The sequence below is a fragment of the Heterodontus francisci genome, chromosome 44, assembly GCF_036365525.1.
Source record: "Heterodontus francisci isolate sHetFra1 chromosome 44, sHetFra1.hap1, whole genome shotgun sequence".
NCBI classification, from domain to species: Eukaryota; Metazoa; Chordata; class Chondrichthyes; order Heterodontiformes; family Heterodontidae; genus Heterodontus; species Heterodontus francisci.
Genome location: NC_090414.1, coordinates 15,524,647 through 15,548,297, shown reverse-complemented (window position 1 = coordinate 15,548,297; position 23,651 = coordinate 15,524,647). Strand labels below are relative to the sequence as shown.

Sequence of the window (23,651 nt, the reverse complement as noted above, 5' to 3'; positions counted from 1 at the left end):
GTGCGCTGACCAGCGGCGGTGCCTCAGGATGTCACTGAGGGAACCTACGCTGGTCACGCTCATTTCTTCCAGTTTGACCTCCACCAGTGACCCCTCGTGACCCTGGCTTGCCCTCCCCTTTCTGCAGGAAAGTGCAAAGGTCATGGTGACCCTGGCTAAGACTAAAGACCTCACATAAGAGTGAAGGGTTGGCACGTTCCCGTGCCAGACGCACACCACAGCATGCTGTGATATAATGGCGGAAAGTTACATCACTTTGACAAAACCCTTACGAGGGGCAGAGAAGCCCCTGGGCATAACTAGCACCAGTGACAGTCTAGAATCTACAGCAGTTGCGTGAGTCCTCAATGCAATAGCACCATGTGCCTACCTGTTAATCACAAGCTCTTTTAACTCATTCACAGATCATTGCTTTCGATGAACTGCGGACGGACTTCAAGAACCCCATTGACCAGTGTAATCCCATCCGAGCAGTAAGTATCAACCTCTTTGACTGCTGCTGAGCTCCATCTGTCCACCAATCATCTGTCAGAATGGGAAGGGGTTTGATCCGTTGCGATTGTGTACAATGGGAGTGAATGGGAATGGGTTTGATCTTTTGGAATTCTGTACAATGGGAGTGAATGGGTTGGGTCCATTGGGATTGAGTACAATGAGAGTGAACAGGAAGAGGTTTGATCCATTGGGATTGCGTACAATGGGAGTGAACAGGAAGGGGTTTGATCCATTGGGATTGTGTACAGTAGGAGTGAATGGGAAGGGACTTTGGTCTATTGGGATTGTGTACAACGGGAGTGAATGGGAAGGGGTTTGGGTCCATTGGAATTGTGTACAATGGAAGTGAACAGGAAGGGGTTTGATCCATTGGAATTGTGTACAATGGAAGTGAATGGGAAGAGGTTTGATCCATTGGGTTTGTGTATAATGGAAGTGAATGGGAAGAGGTTTGATCCATTGGGATTGTGTACAATGGGAGTGAACAGGAAGGGGTTTGGTCCATTGGGATTGTGTACAATGGGAGTGAACAGGAAGGGGTTTGGGTCCATTGGGATTGTGTACAATGGGAGTGAATGGGAAGAGGTTTGATCCATTGGGATTGTGCAAGCTCCTCCCATCTCCAAACCCAATGTACCTGTAGCTGAAAGGTGACTAATCCTGTCTTAAACCAAAAGCTTTGAGGAAGGACTTGACAGGATTAACTGATTAAATCAATTCATTCATTAATGAAGCCCGTTGATTGTCCCTTCCTATCCCTGAGCAAGCTGCATCAGCGAGCTGTTTCTCAGATATCCAGGGAGACCCAACTGAGATAGGGCACTCCAGTAAGAAAGACTTGTATTATATAGAAATCTTTCATGCCGTTAGGACTTGGCAGCCAATGAAATACTTTTGAACGTAGTCACTGTTGTAATGTAGGAAACGCGGCCACCAATTTCTACACAGCAAGCTCCCACAAACAGCAATGTTGTAAACAGCAGATCATCTGTTTTTAGTGATGTTGGTTGAGGGATAAATATTGGGCCCAGGACACTGGGGAGAACTTCCTCTTGCTCTTCCAATAGTGGGCGAGGGATCTTTTACATCCACCTGAGAGGGCAAGTGGGGACGTCAGTTTAGTGTCTCCGACTGTGTAGCACCCCCTCAGTACTACACCGGGAGTGTCAACCTGGATTATGGAGTCATGTCTCTGGCGTGGGACTGAAACCCTTGACTTTCTGAGTCAGAAGCAATGGGGGGGGGGGCGGGGTGGTGGTGGGCAGGGAGGAGGGAGAGAGCTACCCACTGAGCCATAGTACAGCGGGGGGAGGGGGCATTTACCCTACTTTTCACTGCGGCTTAGTGGCAGCCATTGTTATACGGAGTGCCTTGCTATTCTTTATTTGAGCATTTTGCGGAAGAGAGGGGGGTTTTGAGCCCTTAACAACTTGCATTAATACAAATGGCACTAACACAGCAGCTCCAACTCTCAATGAATTTTCTGAGTGGTGACAATTGACTGCCTGGTTCCCCTATCTGAAGAGCCTAGAACACGGGGGTCACAGACTCAGGATAAGGGGTTGGCCATTTAGGACTGAGAAATGTCTTCAGTCGGAGGGTTGTGAATCTTTGGAATTCTCTCCCCCAGGGAGCTGTGGATGCTCATTCACTGAGTATATTCAAGACTGAGATTTGTGGCACTGAGGGATTTAAGGGATATAGGGATAGAGTGGGAAAGTGGAGCCATGATACTTTAGAAAGGCAGAGCAGGCTCGAGGGGCCATACACCTGCTCCTATTTCTTATGCCCTTATGCTCCTGGGGTCACTGCCGGGCCTTCATTTTGTCTCAAGGTGGGATGGGCAACCTTGGGTAGAGGTTCAGAGTTCATTGCCCCGTGGTAATGTAATGTGCCCCTGCAGTGAGGGAATCGTTCTGACACCAGCATTCAGCTGGCATCCTCCCCAACCCCACCTGGCCCACATTGTAAAGTGCATTCTAAACAACAGTAGGCCCGCCGCTGGCCAGGCCAGCATTTATTGCCCATCCCTTAATTGCCCTTGAGAAGGTGGTGGTGAGCCGTCTTCTTGAACCGCTGCAGTCCATGTGGGGTAGGTACACCCACAGTGCTGTTAGGAAGGGAGTTCCAGGATTTCGACCCAGTGACAGTGAAGAAAAGGTGATATAGTTCCAAGTCAGGATGGTGTGTGCCTTTTAGGGGAACTTGCAGGTGGTGGTGTTCCCATGCATTTGCTGCCCTTGTCCTTCTAGGTGGTAGAGGTCGCGGGTTTGGAAGGTGCTGTTGAAGGAGCTTTGATAAATTGCTGTAGTGCATCTTGTATATGGTAAACACTGCTGCCACTGTGTGTTGGTGGTGGAGGGAGTGAATGTTGAAGGTGGTGGATGGGGTGCCGATCAAGCGGGCTGCTTTGTCCTCAATGCCTTTGAGTGTTGTTGGAGCTGCACCCATCCTTGCAAGTGGAGAGTATTCCATCACAGTCCTGACTTGTGCCTTGTAGATGGTGGACAGGCTTTGGGGAGTCAGGAGGTGAGTTAATTGGTGTAGAATTCCCAGCCTCTGACCTGCTCTTGCAGCCACGGTATTTATGTGGCTGCTCCAGTTCAGTTTCTGGTCAATGGTAGCCCCTAGGATGTTGATAGTGGGGGATTCAGCGATGGTGATGCCATTGAATGTCAAGGGGAGATGGTTAGGTTTTCTCTTGTTGGAGATGGTCATTTCCTGGCACTTGTGTGGCGCAAATGTTACTTGCCACTGATCAGCCCAAGCCTGGATATTGTCCAGGTCTTGCTGCATTTCTACACGGACTGCTTCAGTATCTGAGGAGTTGAACATTGTGCAATCATCAGCGAACATCCCTACTTCTGACCTCATGATTGAAGGAAGGTCATTGATGAAGCACCTGAATATGGTTGGGCCTAGGACACTACCCTGAGGAACTCCTGCAGCGATGTCCTGAGAGTGAGATCATTGACCTCCAACAACCACAACCATCTTCCTTTGTGTCAGGTACGACTCCAACCAGCGGAGAGTTGTTCCCCGATTCTCATTGACTCCAGTTTTGCTCGGACTCTTCGATGCCACACTCAGTCAAATGCTGCTTTGATATCAAGGGCTAACCTTGTGGATGAGGTAGGACATTCCGCCCATCTTAGCCTGTCCACCAGGAGAGACCTACTGTCTCTGCCCATTGCAGCATCTGATTGGTTCTCAAATGATTCTGGGGCTTTTCTTTGCTCTATCTGGGTGACTATTGCAGATGTTGATCAGTCGCTGCATGAGGAACCTCATGGTATCAGTTCCAATATTCACCTCTTACCAGTTTGATACCTGAGTCGCACCCTCCAGCTGTAATTTAAAGTCCTTTGCCAGTCCCTTTCTCCTGATCTCTCGCCATGATTGTGCCAGAAGATCTTCAGACACCTCAAGCATTAAAAGGGACAGAGAACTGAAGCTCAAGTGAGCAAATGCCTTGCAGTCCCCATAGACCGATTTTGCCTCATCCTCCCAAGCAATCCCGGCCCATTCCGGGCAGGATTACGGAGCTGAATCCAGCCACATCTAGAATCACACAGTAGGTGGCCATCCGGCCCATCGTGCCTGGGCCGGCTCTTCGAAGGAGCTATCCAGTTAATCCCATCTCCCTCTGCTTTTCCCCCACAGCCCTGCAAAATCTGTTCCTTTTCAAGCATTGATCCAATTGCCCTTTTTGAAAGTCGCGATTGAATCTGCTTCCACCGCCCTTTCAGGCAGCGCGCTCCAGATCACAACAACTCACTGCGTAAACTCACTCTCATCATCCTGCCTGCGGTTCAGTTAAGTCTGTGTCCTTCTGGTTAGTCAGTGGAAACACTGCCAGTGGAAACAGTTTCTCCCTATCTACTCGATGAAAACCCTCGGTTAAATCTCCCTTTATCTTCTCTGCTCTAAGGAGAACAATCCCAGCCTCAACCTGATGAAGTTGATCCCACTAATTTTCTGTGCACTGCCAAACTGATTGGATTTTCCATTCTCGTTGCTCCATCCTGACACGTTTCTGGATTCCAGATGATGTTGCTATCGGAACTCCTTGGCGCAGTACATTGTCGAAAGTGCTCCACTTTGCTTTCAAGGAATTCAATTCACAGGACAGGAGGACTGGGAGATGTAGATTAGGATTCAGACAGGGTGCCAGAAGCAGTGTGCCACCGGTAATGAAAGAGAGGCAAACATTCGTGTGCTCGTTGACATGGAACAGCTGCTGTGACAACTTTAATCATCTGAATTCACTAAGTGTCGTTGCCAAGTTGAGCTGCATTGCACTTTTGGGTGAACGAGGCGGGGGAGGGAATAATTAAAACGCCGGAAAACTGACACCGGAATCAGTCAGACAGAGGAGAATACAGCAGACGGCAGGGGGAGAAAGTTCTCTGAACTGAGATGCCGGTTTTTTTTTGCAGCCACTCGATGCACCAGAAGTAAGATTATGTGTGGGGTAGTGTGGCATGCTGGTTATTTAGTGTGAAGGATGGGAGCATTAAGAAAGTTTTTAGGACAGGTCCCCGATAAGCTGGAAAAATGGACCAGATCCTGATTCGCTTCTCATCTCCTACCACCAATCATCTTCGGAGGGTTTGGAAAGGGATGTGTGAGGGAAGGGGAGAGTCAAGGGTTCCCATTCTTCCAATGCGGCCTGTGGGAATGTCCTGCTTACAGAAGTGAGTGAACCTACAGAAGCACTTGAACCCCAGTAGCTATCGGACTCAACACTGGGAACGGAGAAGTTTCTCCTGAATTCCCGATTGGATTTATTCGGGACTATCTCATATTTATGGCCCCTAATTCTGGCCTCCCACACAAGCGGAAACACCTTTACGTCCACTCTATTAAAACCCGTTCATAATTTTAAAACCCACGATGAGGTCACCCCTCAGCCCTCACTCTTGAGAAGAGTCATAGATGGGCATAACCTCTCATCGAGTAACATCCTTGTGAATTTTTTTTTTGCACTTTCTCCAGTGCCTCCGTGTCCTTTTTGTAATATTGAGACCAGAACTGTGCGCAACGCTCCAAGTGTGGTCTAACCAAGGTTCCATATAGCATAGGTTCTCCGCTTTTTCGTTGCATGACATTTAGCGGTGACCCGATAGCGAGCTTTAAAATTATGAACGGGTTGGAAAGGGTCAAGGTGGAGAGAACGTTTCCAAAACTAGAGGTCTTAAATGACGAGATTGTTACTGATAAATCCAATCGGGAATTCAGGAGAAACCTCTGTCCCCAGAGAGCGGGGAGAATGTGGAACTCGCTACCACAGGGAGTGGTTGAGGTGAATAGTATCGGTGCTTTCAGAAGGAAACTAGACGAGTACATGAGTGAGAAGGGAATAGAAAGATATGCTAAAAGGCTGAGGTGAAGCAGATGGACAGGGAGGAAACTTATGCGGAGTAGAGGGCAATTAGGGATGGGTAATAAATGCCGGCCGAGCCAGTGATGCCCCGAACGAATAACAAAAAAGTCACCAGCACAGACTAGTTGGGCTGAATAGCCTGTTTCTGTGCTGTATATTCTACGTGATTCTATCCCTCTAAAAATGAACCCCCATGCTTTGGACATTTATGGCCTTAGTAAACAACTTTTAATGATTTGTGCATCCGTACTCTAGATCCCTTTGCTCCTCGATCCCGTTCAGATTTAGTATTATGGCTTCCTCCTTCTTCCTACCAAATTGTATCACCTCACACTTATCTAAGGGTTGCCATGGGAATCAGTTTCACGAGAGAGCTGAATCAGTTGGTAGAAGTGCGTTGACGTGCAGGGTGTAGCTGTTATCGGGCTGGTTGGAGCGTCATAGAACAAACATCTACCCTGGTGGTGTCGCGCGGAAGGTTGATGTTCGTCCGCCACATGAGTGGAGGCGGAGCCGGGGCTGATTGGCGGAGCGTTGGTATTCAGTGGCGGACCCGGTCTCCAAGGGTTAAAGACAATCTAATTCAGCTCAAACCGACAGGCAGCAGTGAGCAGCAGGAGTTTGACAAAGGGCTGACAGATCCTGAGAAATAAGTGCCTTTCCTTCAGGGCTTCTCCTCAATGCTTGCTGGAGTCTGACCTGTTGAGGAGAGCCAGGGTCCAGCTGAAGTACCACTGGGAGGGGTGGGGAGAGCATTGTGGGGGAGGGTAATTGGTACAAATTGGGGAAGGGGTTGTCTCCGAGTTGCTGATGAGAAACAACACTTCGTGTGTGGTGTTGAGGTGGGGGTGGGGGGAGGAAGTGAATGGTCCCAGGAACGGACTATAGGTAGAGATCCCAAGGCAGAGGTTCAAGAGACAGTGGGCACTGTGAGATAAACAGCAACTCATTTAAAACTCTGCTGCCCCGTGTCCTTACTGCCACCAAATCCTGTTCATCCACCCCCTGCGCTCGCTGAGCTACACCATCTCCCGGATCGGCAACGCCTCCATTTAAAAATTGGCATCCTTCTTTTCAAATCCCTCCATGGCCTCCTCGCACCCCCCCTCCCTATCTCTGTTGCCTCCTCCAGCCCCCACAACCCTCCCAGATCTCTGCGCTCCTCCAATTCTGGCCTCTCGAGCACCCCCCGATTCCCATCGCACCACCATTGGCGGCCATGCCTTCAGCTGCCGGGGGGCCCTAAGCTCTGGAATTCCCTCCCTAAACCTCTCCGCCTCTCTCTCTCCTCCTTTAAGACGCTCCTTAAACTGACCTCTTTGTCCGAACTTCTAGTCACCTTATTGGGCACAGTGTTTGAGTGAAGGTCCATTTTCCGCTGTTAAAGGCTCTATCTAAAGTTGTTATTGTGATCGGGGGATGTGTGGGATGATGAGCTTCTATAGATGGGCCGAATGGCCTCCCTCATCTGATTAAAGTAGCACCTGAGCCCACCTTCCCTCATGGCCTATTTCATCCGCAATTTTCCCCTACATTCCCGACTGAACTAACCCAAATAGTGAGCTCAACCGCCAACTGAGTCCAGCCCACACCCAGGGTTCAAACAGCCCCGGGGAAGTGCGGCTAAGAGATAGTTGGTCAGATTCTTGCCCCCACTGCCTGGGCTTTAAGCATCACCCGTATGAAGGCAGAGGGGGAGATCTGACCGGGAGGAACCCACCTTTCGTTGCTCACAGGGATTGAAGACCAAGTGGAGCCTTCGGTGGAAGCGGTGCGCGATTGGACCTCAGTCACCATTTTGAAGACCCGCATTCGGTCCTTAATTTTATTTACTGCTTTGGATTTGATATTGTTTATTCATTAAATAGCAAAAACCCTAGAACAAACAGAAGAGTAGAACTGGTTGGCGCATCAAACTTTCTCTGCAGTACAGGCTGAGGAGAGGCAGAACTGAGGACCCCATTGGCAGGAGCGCGTCATTGTAGTGTGACATGTTTACATAGGCGTTTCCCATTATAAACATGAATGTATAATAGGGTTCACACACAATGCATTAGAAAGATGTGACAATAGGAAGGGAGGTTTTGTATACAGGAAATATATGCATATATAAGACTTTTAAAATAAACAGATGGTGTTTACAATAACATTATTTGTGGATTGATAGATTTTTAAAAATTCATTCAGGGATGTGGGCGTCGCTGGCCAGGCCAGCATTTACTGCCCATCCCTCACTGCCCTTGAGAAGGTGGTGGTGAGCTGCCTTCTTGAACCACTGTGGTTCATGTGGGGTAGGGACACCCACAGTGCTGTTAGGAAGGGAGTTCCAGGATTTTGACCCAGCGACAGAGAAGGAACGGGGATATAGTTCCAAGTCAGGATGGTGTGTGGCTTGGAGGGGAACTTGCAGGTGGTGGTGTTCCCATGCATCTGCTGCGCTTGTCCTTCCAGTTGGTAGAGGTCACGGGTTTGGAAGGTGCTGTCGAAGGAGCCTTGGTGAGTTCCTGCACTGCATCTTGTCGATGGTTCACACTGCTGCCAATGTGCGTTGGTGATGAAGGGAGTGAATGTTGAAGGTGGTAGATGGGGTGCCGATCAAGCGGGTTGCTTTGTCCTGGATGGTGTCGAGCTTCTTGAGTGTTGTTGGAGCTGCACCCATCCAGGCAAGTGGAGAGTATTCCATCACACTCCTGACTTGTGTCTAGATGGTGGACAGGCTTTCGGGAGTCAGGAGGTGAGTTACTCACTGCAGAATTCCCAGCCTCTGACCTGCTCTTGTAGCCACGGTATTTATATGGCTACTCCAGTTCAGTTTCTGGTCAATGGTAGCCCCTAGGATGTTGATAGTGGGGGATTCAGCAATGGTAATGCCGTTGAATGTCAAGGGGAGATGGTTAGATTCTCTCTTGTTGGTGATGGTCATTGCCTGGCACTTGTGTGACGCAAATGTTACTTGCCACTTATCAGCCCAAGCCTGGATATTGTCCAGGTCTTGCTGCATTTCTACACAGACTGCTTCAGTATTTGAGGAGTTGCGAATGGTGCTGAACATTGTGCAATCATCAGCGAACATCCCCACTTCTGACCTTATGATTGAAAGAAGGTCATTAATGAAGCAGCTGAAGATGGTTGGGCCTTGGACACTACCCTGAGGAACTCCTGCAGTGATGTCCTGGAGCTCAGATGATTGACCTCCAACAACCACAACCATCTTCCTTTGTGCTAGGTATGACTCCAACCAGCGGAGAGTTTTCCCCCTGATTCCCATTGACCTCAGTTTTGCTAGGGCTCCTTGATGCCATACTCGGTCAAATGCTGCCTTGATGTCAAGGGCAGTCACTCTCACCTCACCTCTTGAGTTCAGCTCTTTGGTCCATGTTTGAACCAAGGCTGTAATGAGGTCAGGAGCTGAGGGGTCCTGGCGGAACCCAAACTGAGCGTCAGATATAAAAACAGAAAGTGCTGGAAATACTGATCAGGTCTGGCAGCATTTGTAAAGAGAGAAGCACAGTTATCATTTCTTACAACAATTGACAATGGTTTCAAGGTCTCCATTCATTGCAGATTTATTAATTGAATTCAAATTTCACTGTTTGCCGTGATGGGATTCAAACCCATGTCCCAGGTCTGTGGATTATTAGTCCAGTAACATTACCATTAGGCCACTCCCTCCCTTAATTAGTTGTTAGTTGAAACTATAATGGCCACACAGGGACTTGTGAGAGACTGACAATCAGGGACCCCTATTAAAGAGGGAGTCTCACCATCAGGGACCCCTATTAAAGAGGGAGTCTCACCATCAGGGACCCCTATTAAAGAGGGAGTCTCACCATCAGGGACCCCTATTAAAGAGGGAGTCTCACCATCAGGGACCCCTATTAAAGAGGGAGTCTCACCATTAGGCTTTAATGGTCCAGCCGCTGTCTGATCACTGGCTGGAGAGTGAGTGTTCTTTAGGCCTCACTCCTGGGTTTGCAGAGAGCAGGTTTCAGCAACTCATCCTTGTACAAGCTAATCCCCATTATCACTGCTGCAGCTGTGATCATTTGTTTCAAATTAGCAACCAATGTTCAGCAAGGTCCTCTGTGTAAACAGTGAGTTACAAATGAATAAATTAAATCTCTTTGTTTCCCGTCTCAGCTGGACTGAGACACAAGGGATGTAATTAACACTGGGCAATCAACTGAAATCACTGAGCCCTTTAACACTGTTCTTGCACAAGGGCCTGAGTGTGTCACACTCAGGATCACGCACAGGTCCAAGTGTGTCACACTCAGGATCACGCACAGGCTCGAGTGTGTTACACTCAGGATCATTCACAGGCCAGAGTGTGTCACACTCAGGATCACTCACAGGCCCAACTGTGTCACACTCAGGAACACGCACAGGCCCGAGTGTGTCACACTCAGGATCACGCACAGGTCCGAGTGTGTCACACTCAGGATCACGCACAGGCCCGAGTGTGTCACACTCAGGATCACGCACAGGCCCGAGTGTGTCACACTCAGGATCACGCACAGGCCCGAGTGTGTTACACTCAGGATCACGCACAGGCCCGAGTGTGTCACACTCAATATCATGCACAGGCCCGAGTGTGTCACACTCAGGATCATGCACAGGCCCAAGTGTGTCACACTCAGGATCACGCACAGGCCCGAGTGTGTCACACTCAGGATCATTCACAGGCCAGAGTGTGTTACACTCAGGATCACGCACAGGCCCGAGTGTGTCACACTCAGGATCAGGCACAGGCCCGAGTGTGTTACACTCAGGATCACGCACAGGCCCGAGTGTGTTACACTCAGGATCACACACAGGCCCGAGTGTATCACACTCAGGATCACGCACAGGCCCGAGTGTGTCACACTCAGGATCATGCACAGGCCAGAGTGTGTCACACTCAGGATCACGCACAGTACTGAGTGTGTCACACTCAGGATCACGAACAGGCCCAAATGTGTCACACACTAGATCACGCATAGGCCCGAGTGTGTCACACTCAGGATCACGCACAGGCCCGAGTGTGTTACACTCAGGATCATTCACAGGCCAGAGTGTGTTACACTCAGGATCACGCACAGGCCCGAGTGTGTCACACTCAGGATCAGGCACAGGCCCGAGTGTGTTACACTCAGGATCACGCACAGGCCCGAGTGTGTTACACTCAGGATCATTCACAGGCCAGAGTGTGTTACACTCAGGATCACGCACAGGCCCGAGTGTGTTACACTCAGGATCACACACAGGCCCGAGTGTGTCACACTCAGGATCACGCACAGGCCCGAGTGTGTCACACTCAGGATCATGCACAGGCCAGAGTGTGTCACACTCAGGATCACGCACAGTACTGAGTGTGTCACACTCAGGATCACGAACAGGCCCAAATGTGTCACACACTAGATCACGCACAGGCCAGAGTGTGTTACACTCAGGATCACGCACAGGCCCGAGTGTGTCACACTCAGGATCATGCACAGGCCCGAGTGTGTTACACTCAGGATCACGCACAGGCCCGAGTGTGTCACACTCAGGAACACACACAGGCCCGAGTGTGTCACATTCAGGATCACGCACAGGCCCGAGTGTGTCACACTCTAGATCACGCATAGGCCCGAGTGTGTCACACTCAGGATCACGCACAGGCCAGAGTGTGTTACACTCAGGATCACGCACAGGCCCGATTGTGTCACACTCAGGATCATGCACAGGCCAGAGTGTGTTACACTCAGGATCACGCACAGGCCAGAATATGTCACACTCAGGATCACGCACAGGCCCGAGTGTGTCACACTCAGGGTCATGCACAGGCCCGAGTGTGTCACACTCTAGATCACGCATAGGCCCGAGTGTGTCACACTCAGGATCACGCACATGCCCGAGTGTGTTACACTCAGGATCATTCACAGGCCAGAGTGTGTTACACTCAGGATCACGCACAGGCCCAAGTGTGTCACACTCAGGATCATGCACAGGCCCGAGTGTGTTACACTCAGGATCACGCACAGGCCCGAGTGTGTCACACTCAGGAGCACGCACAGGCCCGAGTGTGTCACACTCAGGATCACGCACAGGCCCGAGTGTGTTACACTCAGTATCACGCACAGGCCAGAGTGTGTTACACTCAGGATCACGCACAGGCCCGAGTGTGTCACACTCAGGATCACGCACAGGCCCGAGTGTGTTACACTCAGGATCACGCACAGGCCCGAGTGTGTCACACTCAGGATCATGCACAGGCCCGAGTGTGTCACACTCAGGATCATGCACAGGCCAGAGTGTGTCACACTCAGGATCACGCACAGGCCCGAGTGTGTCACACTCAGGATCATGCACAGGTCCGAGTGTGTCACACTCAGGATCTCGCACAGGCCCGAGTGTGTCACACTCTAGATCACGCATAGGCCCGAGTGTGTCTCACTCAGGATCACGCACAGGCCCGAGTGTGTTACACTCAGGATCATTCACAGGCCAGAGTGTGTTACACTCAGGATCACGCACAGGCCCGAGTGTGTCACACTCAAGGTCAGGCACAGGCCCGAGTGTGTTACACTCAGGATCACGCACAGGCCCGAGTGTGTTACACTCAGGATCATTCACAGGCCAGAGTGTGTTACACTCAGGATCACGCACAGGCCCGAGTGTGTCACACTCAGGATCATGCACAGGCCCGAGTGTGCTACACTCAGGATCACGCACAGGCCCGAGTATGTCACACTCAGGAACACACACAGGCCAGAGTGTGTTACACTCAGGATCATTCACAGGCCAGAGTGTGTCACACTCAGGATCACGCACGGTACTGAGTGTGTCACACTCAGGATCACGAACAGGCCCAAGTGTGTCACAAACTAGATCACGCACAGGCCAGAGTGTGTTACACTCAGGATCACACACAGGCCCGAGTGTGTCACACTCAGGATCATGCACAGGCCCGAGTGTGTCACACTCTAGATCACGCATAGGCCCGAGTGTGTCACACTCAGGATCACGCACAGGCCAGAGTGTGTTACACTCAGGATCATGCACAGGCCCGATTGTGTCACACTCAGGATCATGCACAGGCCCGAGGGTGTCACACTCAGGATCACGCACAGGCCAGAGTATGTCACACTCAGGATCACGCACAGGCCCGAGTGTGTCACACTCAGGATCATGCACAGGCCCGAGTGTGTCACACTCAGGATCACGCATAGGCCCGAGTGTGTCACACTCAGGATCATGCACAGGCCCGAGTGTGTTACACTCAGGATCATTCACAGGCCAGAGTGTGTTACACTCAGGATCACGCACAGGCCCAAGTGTGTCACACTCAGGATCATGCACAGGCCCGAGTGTGTTACACTCAGGATCACGCACAGGCCAGAGTGTGTCACACTCAGGAGCACGCACAGGCCCGAGTGTGTCACACTCAGGATCACGCACAGGCCCGCGTGTGTCACACTCAGGATCACGAACAGGCCCAAGTGTGTCACACTCTAGTTCACTCACAGGCCAGAGTGTGTCACACTCAGGATCACGCACAGGCCCGGGTGTGTCACACTCAGTATCACTCACAGGCCAGAGTGTGTCACACTCAGGAACACGCACAGGCCCGAGTGTGTCACACTCAGTATCACTCACAGGCCAGAGTGTGTCACACTCAGGATCACTCACAGGCCCAACTGTGTCGCACTCAGGATCACACACAGGCTCGAGTGTGTCACACTCAGGATCACGCACAGGCCCAAGTGTGTCACACTCAGGATCACTCACAGGCCCGAGTGTGTCGCACTCAGGATCACTCACAGGCCAGAGTGTGTCACATTCATTATCACGCACACGCCTGAGTGTGTCACACTCAGGATCACGCACAGGCCTGAGTGTTTCACACTCAGGATCACTCACAGGCCAGAGTGTGTCACACTCAGGATGTAATTAACACTGGGCAATCAATTGAAATCACTGAGCCCTTTAACACTGTCCTTACACAAGGGCCTGAGTGTGTTACACTCATTATCACGCACAGGCCCGAGTGTGTCACATTCATTATCACGCACAGGCCCGAGTGTGTCACACTCAGGAACACGCACAGGCCCGAGTGTGTCACACTCAGGATCACTCACAGGCCAGAGTGTGTCACACTCAGGATCACACACAGGCTCGAGTGTGTCACACTTAGGATCACGCACAGGCCCAAGTGTGCCACACTCAGGATCACTCACAGGCCCGAGTGTGTCGCACTCAGGATCACGCACACGCCAGAGTGTGTCACACTCAGGATCACGCACAGGCCTGAGTGTTTCACACTCAGGATCACTCACAGGCCAGAGTGTGTCACACTCAGGATGTAATTAACACTGGGCAATCAATTGAAATCACTGAGCCCTTTAACACTGTCCTTACACAAGGGCCTGAGTGTGTTACACTCATTATCACGCACAGGCCCGAGTGTGTCACATTCATTATCACGCACAGGCCCGAGTGTGTCACACTCAGGAACACGCACAGGCCCGAGTGTGTCACACTCAGGATCACTCACAGGCCAGAGTGTGTCACACTCAGGATCACTCACAGGCCCAAGTGTGTCACACTCAGGATCACACACAGGCCCGAGTGTGTCACACTCAGGATCACGAACAGGCCCAAGTGTGTCACACTCTAGATCACTCACAGGCCAGAGTATGTCACACTCAGGATCACGACCAGGCCCGAGTGTGTCACACTCTAGATCACTCACAGGCCCGAGTGTGTCACACTCAGGATCACGCACAGGCCCGAGTGTGTCACACTCAGGATCACGCACAGGCCCAAGTGTGTCACACTCAGGATCACGAACAAGCCCAAGTGTGTCACACACTAGATCACTCACAGGCCAGAGTATGTCACACTCAGGATCACGCACAGGCCCGAGTGTGTCACACTCAGGATCACGCACAGGCCCAAGTGTGTCACAATCAGGATCACGAACAGGCCCAAGTGTGTCACATTCTAGATCACTCACAGGCCAGAGTGGGTCACACTCAGGATCACGCACAGGCCCTAGTGTGTCATACTTAGGATCACGCACAGGCCCGAGTGTGTCACACTCAGGATCACGCACAGGCCCAAGTGTGTCACAATCAGGATCACGAACAGGCCCAAGTGTGTCACATTCTAGATCACTCACAGGCCAGAGTGGGTCACACTCAGGATCACGCACAGGCCCTAGTGTGTCATACTTAGGATCACGCACAGGCCCGAGTGTGTCACACTCAGGATGACGCACAGGCCCGAGTGTCTCATACTCAGATCACGCACAGGCACGAGTGTGTCACACTCAGGATGACGCACAGGCCCGAGTGTCTCATACTCAGATCACGCACAGGCCCGAGTGTTTCACACTCAGGATCACTCACAGGCCAGAGTGTGTCACACTCAGGATGTAATTAACACTGGGCAATCAATTGAAATCACTGAGCCCTTTAACACTGTCCTTACACAAGAGCCTGAGTGTGTTACACTCATTATCACGCACAGGCCCGAGTGTGTCACACTCAGAACATGCACAGGCCCGAGTGTGTCACACTCAGGATCACGCACAGGCCTGAGTGTGTCACACTCTAGATCACTCACAGGCCAGAGTGTGTCACACTCAGGATCACACACAGGCCAGAGTATGTCACACTCAGGATCACGAACAGGCCCATGTGTGTCACACTCTAGATCACTCACAGGCCCGAGTGTGTTACACTCGGGATCATTCACAGGCCAGAGTATGTTACACTCAGGATCACGCACAGGCCCAAGTGTGTCACACTCAGGATCATGCACAGGCCCGAGTGTGCTACACTCAGGATCACGCACAGGCCCGAGTGTGTCACACTCAGGAGCACGCACAGGCCCGAGTGTGTCACACTCAGGATCACGCACAGGCCCGCGTGTGTCACACTCAGGATCACGAACAGGCCCAAGTGTGTCACACTCTAGTTCACTCACAGACCAGAGTGTGTCACACTCAGGATCACGCACAGGCCCGAGTGTGTCACACTCAGTATCACTCACAGGCCAGAGTGTGTCACACTCAGGAACACGCACAGGCCCGAGTGTGTCACACTCATTATCACTCACAGGCCAGAGTGTGTCACACTCAGGATCACTCACAGGCCCAACTGTGTCACACTCAGGATCACACACAGGCTCGAGTGTGTCACACTTAGGATCACGCACAGGCCCAAGTGTGCCACACTCAGGATCACTCACAGGCCCGAGTGTGTCGCACTCAGGATCACGCACACGCCAGAGTGTGTCACACTCAGGATCACGCACAGGCCTGAGTGTTTCACACTCAGGATCGCTCACAGGCCAGAGTGTGTCACACTCAGGATGTAATTAACACTGGGCAATCAATTGAAATCACTGAGCCCTTTAACACTGTCCTTACACAAGGGCCTGAGTGTGTTACACTCATTATCACGCACAGGCCCGAGTGTGTCACATTCATTATCACGCACAGGCCCGAGTGTGTCACACTCAGGAACACGCACAGGCCTGAGTGTGTCACACTCAGGATCACTCACAGGCCAGAGTGTGTCACACTCAGGATCACTCACAGGCCCAAGTGTGTCACACTCAGGATCACACACAGGCCCGAGTGTGTCACACTCAGGATCACGAACAGGACCAAGTGTGTCACACTCTAGATCACTCACAGGCCAGAGTATGTCACACTAAGGATCACGAACAGGCCCGAGTGTGTCACACTCTAGATCACTCACAGGCCCGAGTGTGTCACACTCAGGATCACGCACAGGCCCAAGTGTGTCACACTCAGGATCACGAACAAGCCCAAGTGTGTCACACACTAGATCACTCACAGGCCTGAGTATGTCACACTCAGGATCACGCACAGGCCCGAGTGTGTCACACTCAGGATCACGCACAGGCCCAAGTGTGTCACACTCAGGATCACGAACAGGCCCAAGTGTGTCACACTCTAGATCACTCACAGGCCAGAGTGTGTCACACTCAGGATGACGCACAGGCCCGAGTGTCTCATACTCAGATCACGCACACGCACGAGTGTGTCACACTCAGGACGACGCACAGGCCCGAGTGTCTCATACTCAGATCACGCACAGGCCCGAGTGTTTCACACTCAGGATCACGCACAGGCCCGAGTGTGTCACACTCTAGATCACGCATAGGCCCGAGTGTGTCACACTCAGGATCACGCACAGGCCAGAGTGTGTTACACTCAGGATCACGCACAGGCCCGATTGTGTCACACTCAGGATCATGCACAGGCCCGAGTGTGTCACACTCAGGATCACGCACAGGCCAGAGTATGTCACACTCAGGATCACGCACAGGCCCGAGTGTGTCACACTCAGCATCATGCACAGGCCCGAGTGTGTCACACTCTAGATCATTCATAGGCCCGAGTGTGTCACACTCAGGATCATGCACAGGCCCGAGTGTGTTACACTCAGGATCATTCACAGGCCAGAGTGTGTTACACTCAGGATCACGCACAGGCCCAAGTGTGTCACACTCAGGATCATGCACAGGCCCGAGTGTGTTACACTCAGGATCACGCACAGGCCCGAGTGTGTCACACTCAGGAGCACGCACAGGCCCGAGTGTGTCACACTCAGGATCACGCACAGGCCCGCGTGTGTCACACTCAGGATCACGAACAGGCCCAAGTGTGTCACACTCTAGTTCTCTCACAGGCCAGAGTGTGTCACACTCAGGATCACGCACAGGCCCGGGTGTGTCACACTCAGTATCACTCACAGGCCAGAGTGTGTCACACTCAGGAACACGCACAGGCCCGAGTGTGTCACACTCAGTATCACTCACAGGCCAGAGTGTGTCACACTCAGGATCACTCACTGGCCCAACTGTGTCGCACTCAGGATCACACACAGGCTCGAGTGTGTCACACTCAGGATCACGCACAGGCCCAAGTGTGTCACACTCAGGATCACTCACAGGCCCGAGTGTGTCGCACTCAGGATCACTCACAGGCCAGAGTGTGTCACATTCATTATCACGCACACGCCTGAGTGTGTCACACTCAGGATCACGCACAGGCCTGAGTGTTTCACACTCAGGATCACTCACAGGCCAGAGTGTGTCACACTCAGGATGTAATTAACACTGGGCAATCAATTGAAATCACTGAGCGCTTTAACACTGTCCTTACACAAGGGCCTGAGTGTGTTACACTCATTATCACGCACAGGCCCGAGTGTGTCACATTCATTATCACGCACAGGCCCGAGTGTGTCACACTCAGGAACACGCACAGGCCCGAGTGTGTCACACTCAGGATCACTCACAGGCCAGAGTGTGTCACACTCAGGATCACTCACAGGCCCAAGTGTGTCACACTCAGGATCACGAACAGGCCCAAGTGTGTCACACTCTAGATCACTCACAGGCCAGAGTATGTCACACTCAGGATCACGACCAGGCCCGAGTGTGTCACACTCGAGATCACTCACAGGCCCGAGTGTGTCACACTCAGGATCACGCACAGGCCCGAGTGTGTCACACTCAGGATCACGCACAGGCCCAAGTGTGTCACACTCAGGATCACGAACAAGCCCAAGTGTGTCACACACTAGATCACTCACAGGCCAGAGTATGTCACACTCAGGATCACGCACAGGCCCGAGTGTGTCACACTCAGGATCACGCACAGGCCCAAGTGTGTCACAATCAGGATCACGAACAGGCCCAAGTGTGTCACATTCTAGATCACTCACAGGCCAGAGTGGGTCACACTCAGGATCACGCACAGGCCCTAGTGTGTCATACTTAGGATCACGCACAGGCCCGAGTGTGTCACACTCAGGATGACGCACAGGCCCGAGTGTCTCATACTCAGATCACGCACAGGCACGAGTGTGTCACACTCAGGATGACGCACAGGCCCGAGTGTCTCATACTCAGATCACGCACAGGCCCGAGTGTTTCACACTCAGGATCACTCACAGGCCAGAGTGTGTCACACTCAGGATGTAATTAACACTGGGCAATCAATTGAAATCACTGAGCCCTTTAACACTGTCCTTACACAAGAGCCTGAGTGTGTTACACTCATTATCACGCACAGGCCCGAGTGTGTCACACTCATTATCACGCACAGGCCCGAGTGTGTCACACTCAGAACATGCACAGGCCCGAGTGTGTCACACTCAGGATCACGCACAGGCCTGAGTGTGTCACACTCTAGATCACTCACAGGCCAGAGTGTGTCACACTCAGGATCACACACAGGCCAGAGTATGTCACACTCAGGATCACGAACAGGCCCAAGTGTGTCACACTCTAGATCACTCACAGGCCCGAGTGTGTTACACTCGGGATCATTCACAGGCCAGAGTGTGTTACACTCAGGATCACGCACAGGCCCAAGTGTGTCACACTCAGGATCATGCACAGGCCCGAGTGTGCTACACTCAGGATCACGCACAGGCCCGAGTGTGTCACACTCAGGAGCACGCACAGGCCCGAGTGTGTCACACTCAGGATCACGCACAGGCCCGCGTGTGTCACACTCAGGATCACGAACAGGCCCAAGTGTGTCACACTCTAGTTCACTCACAGGCCAGAGTGTGTCACACTCAGGATCACGCACAGGCCCGAGTGTGTCACACTCAGTATCACTCACAGGCCAGAGTGTGTCACACTCAGGAACACGCACAGGCCTGAGTGTTTCACACTCAGGATCACTCACAGGCCAGAGTGTGTCACACTCAGGATGTAATTAACACTGGGCAATCAATTGAAATCACTGAGCGCTTTAACACTGTCCTTACACAAGGGCCTGAGTGTGTTACACTCATTATCACGCACAGGCCCGAGTGTGTCACATTCATTATCACGCACAGGCCCGAGTGTGTCACACTCAGGAACACGCACAGGCCCGAGTGTGTCACACTCAGGATCACTCACAGGCCAGAGTGTGTCACACTCAGGATCACTCACAGGCCCAAGTGTGTCACACTCAGGATCACGAACAGGCCCAAGTGTGTCACACTCTAGATCACTCACAGGCCAGAGTATGTCACACTCAGGATCACGACCAGGCCCGAGTGTGTCACACTCGAGATCACTCACAGGCCCGAGTGTGTCACACTCAGGATCACGCACAGGCCCGAGTGTGTCACACTCAGGATCACGCACAGGCCCAAGTGTGTCACACTCAGGATCACGAACAAGCCCAAGTGTGTCACACACTAGATCACTCACAGGCCAGAGTATGTCACACTCAGGATCACGCACAGGCCCGAGTGTGTCACACTCAGGATCACGCACAGGCCCAAGTGTGTCACAATCAGGATCACGAACAGGCCCAAGTGTGTCACATTCTAGATCACTCACAGGCCAGAGTGGGTCACACTCAGGATCACGCACAGGCCCTAGTGTGTCATACTTAGGATCACGTACAGGCCCGAGTGTGTCACACTCAGGATGACGCACAGGCCCGAGTGTCTCATACTCAGATCACGCACAGGCACGAGTGTGTCACACTCAGGATGACGCACAGGCCCGAGTGTCTCATACTCAGATCACGCACAGGCCCGAGTGTTTCACACTCAGGATCACTCACAGGCCAGAGTGTGTCACACTCAGGATGTAATTAACACTGGGCAATCAATTGAAATCACTGAGCCCTTTAACACTGTCCTTACACAAGAGCCTGAGTGTGTTACACTCATTATCACGCACAGGCCCGAGTGTGTCACACTCAGAACATGCACAGGCCCGAGTGTGTCACACTCAGGATCACGCACAGGCCTGAGTGTGTCACACTCTAGATCACTCACAGGCCAGAGTGTGTCACACTCAGGATCACACACAGGCCAGAGTATGTCACACTCAGGATCACGAACAGGCCCAAGTGTGTCACACTCTAGATCACTCACAGGCCCGAGTGTGTTACACTCGGGATCATTCACAGGCCAGAGTGTGTTACACTCAGGATCACGCACAGGCCCAAGTGTGTCACACTCAGGATCATGCACAGGCCCGAGTGTGCTACACTCAGGATCACGCACAGGCCCGAGTGTGTCACACTCAGGAGCACGCACAGGCCCGAGTGTGTCACACTCAGGATCACGCACAGGCCCGCGTGTGTCACACTCAGGATCACGAACAGGCCCAAGTGTGTCACACTCTAGTTCACTCACAGGCCAGAGTGTGTCACACTCAGGATCACGCACAGGCCCGAGTGTGTCACACTCAGTATCACTCACAGGCCAGAGTGTGTCACACTCAGGAACACGCACAGGCCCGAGTGTGTCACACTCAGTATCACTCACAGGCCAGAGTGTGTCACACTCAGGATCACTCACAGGCCCAACTGTGTCACACTCAGGATCACACACAGGCTCGAGTGTGTCACACTTAGGATCACGCACAGGCCCAAGTGTGCCACACTCAGGATCACTCACAGGCCCGAGTGTGTCGCACTCAGGATCACGCACACGCCAGAGTGTGTCACACTCAGGATCACGCACAGGCCTGAGTGTTTCACACTCAGGATCACTCACAGGCCAGAGTGTGTCACACTCAGGATGTAATTAACACTGGGCAATCAATTGAAATCACTGAGCCCTTTAACACTGTCCTTACACAAGGGCCTGAGTGTGTTACACTCATTATCACTCACAGGCCCGAGTGTGTCACATTCATTATCACGCACAGGCCCGAGTGTGTCACACTCAGGAACACGCACAGGCCCGAGTGTGTCACACTCAGGATCACTCACAGGCCAGAGTGTGTCACACTCAGGATCACTCACAGGCCCAAGTGTGTCACACTCAGGATCACACACAGGCCTGAGTGTGTCACACTCAGGATCACGAACAGGCCCAAGTGTGTCACACTCTAGATCACTCACAGGCCAGAGTATGCCACACGAAGGATCACGAACAGGCCCGAGAGTGTCACACTCTAGATCACTCACAGGCCCGAGTGTGTCACACTCAGGATCACGCACAGGCCCAAGTGTGTCACACTCAGGATCACGAACAAGCCCAAGTGTGTCACACACTAGATCACTCACAGGCCAGAGTATGTCACACTCAGGATCACGCACAGGCCCGAGTGTGTCACACTCAGGATCACGCACAGGCCCAAGTGTGTCACACTCAGGATCACGAACAGGCCCAAGTGTGTCACACTCTAGATCACTCACAGGCCAGAGTGTGTCACACTCAGGATGACGCACAGGCCCGAGTGTCTCATACTCAGATCATGCACACGCACGAGTGTGTCACACTCAGGATGACGCACAGGCCCGAGTGTCTCATACTCAGATCACGCACAGGCCCGAGTGTTTCACACTCAGGATCACGCACAGGCCCGAGTGTGTCACACTCTAGATCACGCATAGGCCCGATTGTGTCACACTCAGGATCACGCACAGGCCAGAGTGTGTTACACTCAGGATCACGCACAGGCCCGATTGCGTCACACTCAGGATCATGCACAGGCCCGAGTGTGTCACACTCAGGATCACGCACAGGCCAGAGTATGTCACACACTAGATCACTCACAGGCCAGAGTATGTCACACTCAGGATCACGCACAGGCCCGAGTGTGTCACACTCAGGATCACGCACAGGCCCAAGTGTGTCACACTCAGGATCACGAACAGGCCCAAGTGTGTCACACTCTAGATCACTCACAGGCCAGAGTGTGTCACACTCAGGATGACGCACAGGCCCGAGTGTCTCATACTCAGATCACGCACACGCACGAGTGTGTCACACTCAGGATGACGCACAGGCCCGAGTGTCTCATACTCAGATCACGCACAGGCCCGAGTGTTTCACACTCAGGATCACTCACAGGCCAGAGTGTGTCACACTCAGGATGTAATTAACACTGGGCAATCAATTGAAATCACTGAGCCCTTTAACACTGTCCTTACACAAGAGCCTGAGTGTGTTACACGCATTATCACGCACAGGCCCGAGTGTGTCACACTCAGAACATGCACAGGCCCGAGTGTGTCACACTCAGGATCACGAACAAGCCCAAGTGTGTCACACACTAGATCACTCACAGGCCAGAGTATGTCACACTCAGGATCACGCACAGGCCCGAGTGTGTCACACTCAGGATCACGCACAGGCCCAAGTGTGTCACACTCAGGATCACGAACAGGCCCAAGTGTGTCACACTCTAGATCACTCACAGGCCAGAGTGTGTCACACTCAGGATGACGCACAGGCCCGAGTGTCTCATACTCAGATCATGCACACACACGAGTGTGTCACACTCAGGATGACGCACAGGCCCGAGTGTCTCATACTCAGATCACGCACAGGCCCGAGTGTTTCACACTCAGGATCACGCACAGGCCCGAGTGTGTCACACTCTAGATCACGCATAGGCCCGATTGTGTCACACTCAGGATCACGCACAGGCCAGAGTGTGTTACACTCAGGATCACGCACAGGCCCGATTGCGTCACACTCAGGATCATGCACAGGCCCGAGTGTGTCACACTCAGGATCACGCACAGGCCAGAGTATGTCACACACTAGATCACTCACAGGCCAGAGTATGTCACACTCAGGATCACGCACAGGCCCGAGTGTGTCACACTCAGGATCACGCACAGGCCCGAGTGTCTCATACTCAGATCACGCACAGGCCCGAGTGTTTCACACTCAGGATCACGCACAGGCCCGAGTGTGTCACACTCTAGATCACGCATAGGCCCGATTGTGTCACACTCAGGATCACGCACAGGCCAGAGTGTGTTACACTCAGGATCACGCACAGG

The 23,651-nt window shown here is 52.3% G+C and overlaps 1 protein-coding gene across 1 annotated transcript in view; it reads left to right on the top strand.

Moving 5' to 3' along the window:
• The window catches only part of cnih2 (cornichon family AMPA receptor auxiliary protein 2), a 357,163-nt gene that overhangs the window by 20,245 nt on the left and 313,267 nt on the right, over positions 1–23,651 (top strand). Inside the window, exon 2 of the mRNA XM_068021404.1 lies at positions 405–473. Within this exon, the coding sequence (XP_067877505.1) occupies positions 405–473 (69 nt within the window). The remainder of the gene's footprint in view (positions 1–404; positions 474–23,651) is intronic.